The sequence below is a fragment of the Somniosus microcephalus genome, chromosome 5, assembly GCF_052327205.1.
Source record: "Somniosus microcephalus isolate GS21.2 chromosome 5, FLI_Smic_1.0, whole genome shotgun sequence".
Classification (NCBI taxonomy): domain Eukaryota; kingdom Metazoa; phylum Chordata; class Chondrichthyes; order Squaliformes; family Somniosidae; genus Somniosus; species Somniosus microcephalus.
The window spans coordinates 181,314,929-181,321,833 of NC_140991.1; the positions used below are offsets into that span (position 1 = coordinate 181,314,929).

Sequence of the window (6,905 nt, forward strand, 5' to 3'; positions counted from 1 at the left end):
AGTGAGTTATTTGGCAGAGTGTGAGTTACGTGGGCAGAGTGTGAGTTATGTGGGCAGAGAGTGAGTTATTTGGCAGAGTGTGAGTTACGTGGGCAGAATGTGAGTTATGTGGGCAGAGAGTGAGTTAAATGCACTAATAATGAAAGACGTTTTTATATATTTTTTAAAATACGGCATGCCAGCCCTTTAACGAGGTGTCAGTCGTGGCTCAGTTGGGAGCACCCTTGCCTCTGAGTCAGAAGGTTGTGGGTTCAAGCCCCACTCCAGAGACTTGAGCACAAAATCTACGCTGACACTGAGGGAGTGCTGCGCTGTCTTGAGCGTTGTCTTTTGGATGAGACATTAAATTGAGGCCCATCTGTCCTCTCAGGTGGACGTAAAAGATCCCATGACACTATTTGAAGAAGAGCTGGTAAGTTTTCCCTGGTGTCCTGGCCGATATTAATCCCTCAATCAACATTACCGAACAGATTATTTGGTCATAACCACATGGCTGTTTGTGGAAGCTTGCTGTGCATCATTTGGCTGCCGTTTCCTACAGTACAACAGTGACTAGTCTTCAAACGTGCTTCATTAGTTGTAAAGTGCTTTGGGACATCTGAGGTCATGAAAACTATTATATAACTGCAAGATCTTTCATTCTAAAGGAGAACGAAATGATAGGTCAGGACTTTTCAGTGTGTTATTTTTTAAATTAAGGAATAGTGACTCTGCTGGAGCAGCTTTCATTTGCATCAAACTCTTGTTTTGTAGCAGCTTGTTGGTGTCAAGAGCTGAGAAAACCTATCACTGGCTGTGTATACAACAGCACCAAGCTTTGTTCGCTCAGTTGCCTCTGCATTTGATTACAAGAGGAATCCTTTGCTGAAAGTGCCCCACCCAGGCTTCCCCACTCCTTGAGTAAACGTTGTGCAATTATAAGTGTGGTAAAAATTTAGAGAATTGATTTGGTCACTTTGCAGGAATGCGTCTGTGGGAAAAACCTGACAATTGAATAAAGTGTTATCACTTCCCCCTCCCCCCGTAATTATTCCTGTGGTCGCCTATACGTAATAAAGTATAATATGTTAGAAAAGACAATGCCACGTAACCAATTAAGTAACAAGTCTACAGGTTTGACGTCAATAGAATCTTTTTACAAATATAGGATTTTCCCCAAAGGTAGTGGTTAATAAATAGTGGGAAAAGGGCTGGAGGGAGTTACAAATTTTAGACTTTAGTGCGAAGTACGAAGGAGAGCAGTTCAACATGAGACCTGTCCAATGTTAGTGAACATTGCGCCCAGTTATCTGTTAATATCTCATTTCAGAGAGAGTTTGGAGGAGTCGTGATTTCTCGTTTCATTCTGTCTCTTTTCCTGCAGATTTTTGCCAACTTTTCCTGGTGCTGTTTGGAAGAGTCGCCGCTCTCCCTGTGGCGGACCTGGCGGAGAGTTTACCTGGATCAGCCCTGACCTGTGCAACCTGCGGCTCTCTGGCGCTGCAGATCCAGAGCACCGCGGCTGAACTACGGGACACACAGGTGAGTCAGGGCTGGGGGCCGGGAACCGGGGATTGGGGGCTGGGGGCCAGGAACCGGGGATTGGGGGCTGGGGGCCAGGAACCGGGGATTGGGGGCTGGGGGCCAGGAACCAGGGATTGGGGCCAGGAACCGGGGATTGGGGACTGGGGGCCAGGAACCGGGGATTGGGGCCAGGAACCGGGGATTGGGGGCTGGGGGCCAGGAACCGGGGATTGGGGGCTGGGGGCCAGGAACCGGGGATTGGGGACTGGGAATTGGGGGCTAGGAGCCGGGAAGGGGCTAGGAGCCGGGAATTGGGGACCGGGGCCTCGCAGCCTTTGACCGTTTGACCTTTCTTTCCCTTCCAGCTGTGTGAGTATTTCTCCTTCTGTGACGGAGACCGGAGCTCGCTGCTCAGTTACCATTTCGACCTGCCTCAAATCCGAGCTCAGGACAGATGCATAAAGATAGGTTTCCACAAGGTGAGTGAGAACGAGTTGGAGCAGGAGTTTCAGAGTAAATTGAGATTCGCCCTGCACGATGTGCCTGTGAGCTGCTCCCCGCCGATGCTTTAAGTTACTCTGATGGTTGCACTCATCCTTCCTGCTGTTCCGATTTGAACACCGGCGATGGATGAGCAACACCGAGTTATACCGCTGGCCCCATTGCTCTCTCCTTTATCAAGTGCAGAGCTCGGCTCACAGCCGACTGAATGCCGGTGTACTGTTAGTAAATTGCTGCACCCCCTGTTTTAATACTGTTTCATTATATTACTATGTAACATTTATATATTATCCTTGGAAAACCATGGGGGAGTTTACATCTAATTTTAACGATTGAATCGCCAAATTTGGCCCTTTGGGACAATAGGTTTGGATTGTGATTGCCCCCTTGAAAAGCTGAAAATGACCATGTATGGAGGTACATGCGCACTGGCATTTTCTCTACCTAGCAGGTAACCCTAACATCGTGAGGTGAACAGCTGCTGTATGTGGCTGAACCTTTATAAACTTGGGTAAAAGCTGCTTCCATATTGACTTTCACATTGACCCGAACAACATCAGGCGAGTCCTCCACCCCTCGGCCTGCTGTTTCTTAACATTCCAACAGATACACAAGGGCTGGTCTTCTGAATGGGTGCAACCAGCCTCACCTCCCTGCCAGGCACATAAAAAAGACTTGCATTTATATAGCGCCTTTCACGACCACCGAACGTCCCAAAGCGCTTTACGGCCAATGAAGTACATTTTGAAGTATAGTCACTGTTGCAAACGCGGCAGCCGATTTAAGCTCAGCAAGCTCCCACAAACAGCAATGTGATAATGGGGAAATCACGGGCACACTGCCAATGGTAAGTAGTGTGCATTTGTAAGATCAACCCTATAGTAACTAAGGTTGAAACGTCACCTAATATTACAGTAATAAAGCGTGAGTAGTTTTAATACTGTTTCATTATATTACTATATTATAACCTCTTTTATACCTTGGAAAACCATGAGTGAGTTTCCATGTCTGTGTGCCATTAATAAGCATACTTGCTAGCCCTTCTTGGTTTGACATAATAACACACCGAAATTCCACTTTGTCATGTCTAATTGGGAGTGCAGAAAAATGTAATGCATATACGTTGATATCCTACCTAATGTATATTTTTCTATAAATTAATCAAAGGTCATAGGTTCTTACAGGACACGGTGATTAAATGTCCTACACTTTTTCAATATATTGAAACCATTTTTTTCAGGAAACATGCCTCAAAGCGATTGCAGCTGGCCTTCAGAAGTACAACCCTTTCTTGTTATTGGTGGAAACATCCATCGCGAGTTCAAACGACCAGGTGATATGGATGCGATCCAGCACCCAGCAACTGGCTGAATTGGTCATGCGTCAGGTAAGTGTGAACAGCAAGAGTTACTAAAGCAGCCTTTAATGCTCAGTGGGTTTACATGAGTATGAAAATTCGAGTCACTGACCGTTCTGTTTTTTTTTTAATTTCAGTTAAATGCTGAATTTGGCAGCATTGACCTGGCCGAGAGCGAGCTGGAGGTTTCTGCCTCAGACCTGGTGTCAAGAACAGATTGGAACGGACAGGTGAAAGTGCATGTCATCCTTCGAGACTTCACTACATTCATCGAGAAAACATCCCGAGCCATTCGCTTCATGAAGTCGATACCGAGTCTGTGAACTAAGGCAACAAAACCCTCACCGTATGAACGTTCTAGTTCAACATAGGATAAAAAATCTACGTAGTGGATGAATGTTGTTCTGTAAAAGAACTAAATAGATTGTGAAAGTGCACTGCACTGTTACTGTAAACTTAATAGTTCAATTTTTTTTTTTACCTGCGTAATATTTAGATTTTGTTTTACCATTTTTGATTACACTGTTAAAGGGGTAATTATCACCTTTGTATAGTTATTGTGGAAAGCTTTTAGATTGAGTACTAATATGCAATATAATAACTGAATTTGCGTAGTGAAAGATCATTTATGTTGTAAAATCATCACAAATGTCAGCAAATCACTTGTGTGAATCCATGGTGACAAAAGTGTATCTCAACGTCTCCAAAACAAGTGATGATAAATTCCCTCTCCAAAACAATGATTATTCCCCCTTTAATATTATCAATATAATTTATAGATTGTTAATATATTGAAGTTTCTGGTAATATTATAATTTAATATTGTGAATATATTTTATAGATTGTTAATATATTGAAGTTTCTGGTAATATAATTTAATAGTGAATATATTTTATAGAATGTTAATACAATGTTTCTGATATTTATTACATCATCCTGACTTTGAAAAATAATTTTATTTATTAATTACATTGTATTTATTTTCCTTGCTTAACTATTTTAAATCTATGGATTATAAATGTCAATTGTTTCATATTTGCATTAAATATTTAAATTTTATTTATTACAATGAATCTGTTGGTAAATTCTGTATAGTGCCATGTGGTACATGTGTAAACATATGAAAACCAGAGTTTGGAAAGAGCATTAGCCAAAGTATTTTTACAAAGTGGCAGATGAAAATGAATGGGGTAGAAATTCATCTTGGATGGTAGTGCTAAACGGCGTTATTGCACGGGGCGCCTATTTTACGCCTGCTTGATATTCTATTGAAGTCCATGCAACTGAATATCGGCCGGGAGTATAATGGGCGCCTAATGTGATGCCGCCCATTTTGCGCTACCGCCCTAGACACATTTCTACCCAATTCTTTCATTGCTATTGTGTCTCTTAAATTCTATGACCAGCAAAAACTCATAGTGCCAAAACTTGATAGATTTTGGTAATGGTCCAGTCTTGGACCCTCATCAACTTTGCTCCCCACCCCTTCCCTGCTTACCATGGTGGAACTGCAGAAAAAGAAAGAACTTGCATTTATATAGCACCTTGCATGACCTCAGGACCTCCCAAAGCACTTTACAGCCAATTAAATACTTTTAAAGTGTAGTCACTGTTGTAATGTAGGAAACGCAGTAGCCAATTTGCACACAGCAATGTCCCAAAAATAGCAATCTGTTTTAGTGATGTTGGTTGAGGGATAAATATTGGGCAGAACTCCAGGGAGATATGTAAATGAGCTGACACATGCAATTCTAGTAGATTCAGCTCTGTAGAGCTTCAGTGAGTGCAACTCCTGAAGTTTAAATGTCAGATGTAGCTCAGTGGTAGCACTCTCACCTCTGGGTCAGAAGGTTGTGGGCTCAAGGCCCACAGACTTGAGGTTGTGAAATTTTAAATATGAAATTGTACATTGCTCATTTATTTTGTAATATGTTCTAAGTAGTTGTGGCAGTTGAATCCATTTTATTAATGTGTATCTGCGAGACAAAAACAAGAACAGCAGAGAAAGATTTAACTTAAAGGGAAATCCTGGGAGGACTGTATCGTCATTTGAGCAAGGAGAAATGTTACCTTTTTTTTTACACCAAATATTCTCCTTGGATTCAGCGCTGCAGCCGCTCTGTAAGCGGATCTCGTATACTTTGTGAATCAGAGCATGCTTTCACTTGCCTAATATTTAGATAAATGCAATTTATCTAATTGCAATAATTAATTAATTGCAAAGGGTCAAACACTGTGGGATTATTTTGGCCAAAGGGTGAAAATAGATGCTAAATGGGTGCAGTGCAAATAAGACTTGCCTGTTTGAAAGTCCAGATTTAGCACACAATTTTAGTCCTAATTGCTGATTACCATAATTTGAACTTGCCTGCAAGTGCTAAAGCAGAGACCTCTGCAGGTTTGGCACTCAAGTGCTGATTAGATGCAATTTTCATGAGCAGTGTATGTGGGCACCTCGCACCCTCTTCCACTGTAAGTGTGGAGTGCTCTGGCTGGCACATAGCAGCACGTTACAGGATGGCTCAGGGACCGAGGGAAAGGGTGCACTGGTTCATGGATGCTGCACTGGAGGTCCTGGTGGAAGAGGTTCAGAGGAGGAAGGATGTCCTGTACCCACAGGGGGGAAGGACGCCACTTCACCTTCCTGTCACTCTCTCCTGCAGCAGCTGGTGCTGCTCTGCCTGGCCTCATATCCTCTTCCAATCCCTCGTCCAGACCCAGGGGGAGCCCACGCAAGATGCCCAATATCAAGCACTCCCTTTCTCCTGGCCACTCTTATGGTGTCCTTGCCTCACAGCGCCAGGGACCCGGGTTCGAATCCAGCCTTGGGTGACTGTCTGTGTGGAGTTTGCACATTCTCCCCGTGTTTGCGTGGGTTTTCTCCGGGTGCTCTGGTTTCCTCCCACAGTCCAAAGATGTGCAGGTTAGATTGATTGGCTATGATAAAAATTGACCCTTAGTGTTAGGGGGATTAAATACGTGGGGTTACAGGGATAGGGTGGGATATGTGTTGGTGTAGGCGTTCCGGGGATTGGGAGGGATATGTGTCGGTGCAGGCTCGATGGGCCGAAATGGCCTCTATCTGTACTGTGAGGTTTCTGTGATTCTGTGAAGGTGGAGTTGCACAGCACTTATTCTTTTTAAGTGAAGTCCTCAGAGAATTTCCAAAATAAATGTTGCTCAAGAGTTGGTGAAGTCTTGACAAAGTGTCCCAAAAAGTCTCCCGATGTGTTTCAGAGTTCTGCTTCACAGCTCCAGCAGCAATGACTGAAATGGTGAGTATCCCTTTAAGTACCGCTTGAAATCGACATCAACGCCGTGTTTACTCCCAAAATAGCTGGATTCTGTTAGGATAGGGGTTCGTTGAAGCACTAGCCACCAAAATCCCATGCAGCCTCTTTAATGAGTGCTACCAAGAATTTTAACTGGCAAATAGCTGTTTAACAAGCCCCCAGGCGGCCGTTGCTAGTTTTGGCTTCAACTCCTTTACAAAGATGGTGTCTTGCACTTAATGCAAGCTAAACTGGCGTTTGAGCTTAAGACC

General features: G+C 43.5%; 1 protein-coding gene across 1 annotated transcript; it reads left to right on the forward strand.

The window, feature by feature from the left end:
• Nucleotides 1-1,248: 1,248 nt before the first annotated feature.
• il6 (interleukin 6 (interferon, beta 2)) lies at nt 1,249-3,694 on the forward strand. The gene is made up of 5 exons (XM_085987140.1): nt 1,249-1,264; nt 1,364-1,521; nt 1,869-1,982; nt 3,245-3,391; nt 3,499-3,694. Exons 1-5 carry the CDS (start codon nt 1,249-1,251, stop codon nt 3,682-3,684), a joined length of 621 nt encoding a protein of 206 aa, XP_085843266.1. The 3' UTR covers nt 3,685-3,694.
• The last annotated feature ends 3,211 nt before the right edge of the window (nt 3,695-6,905 follow it).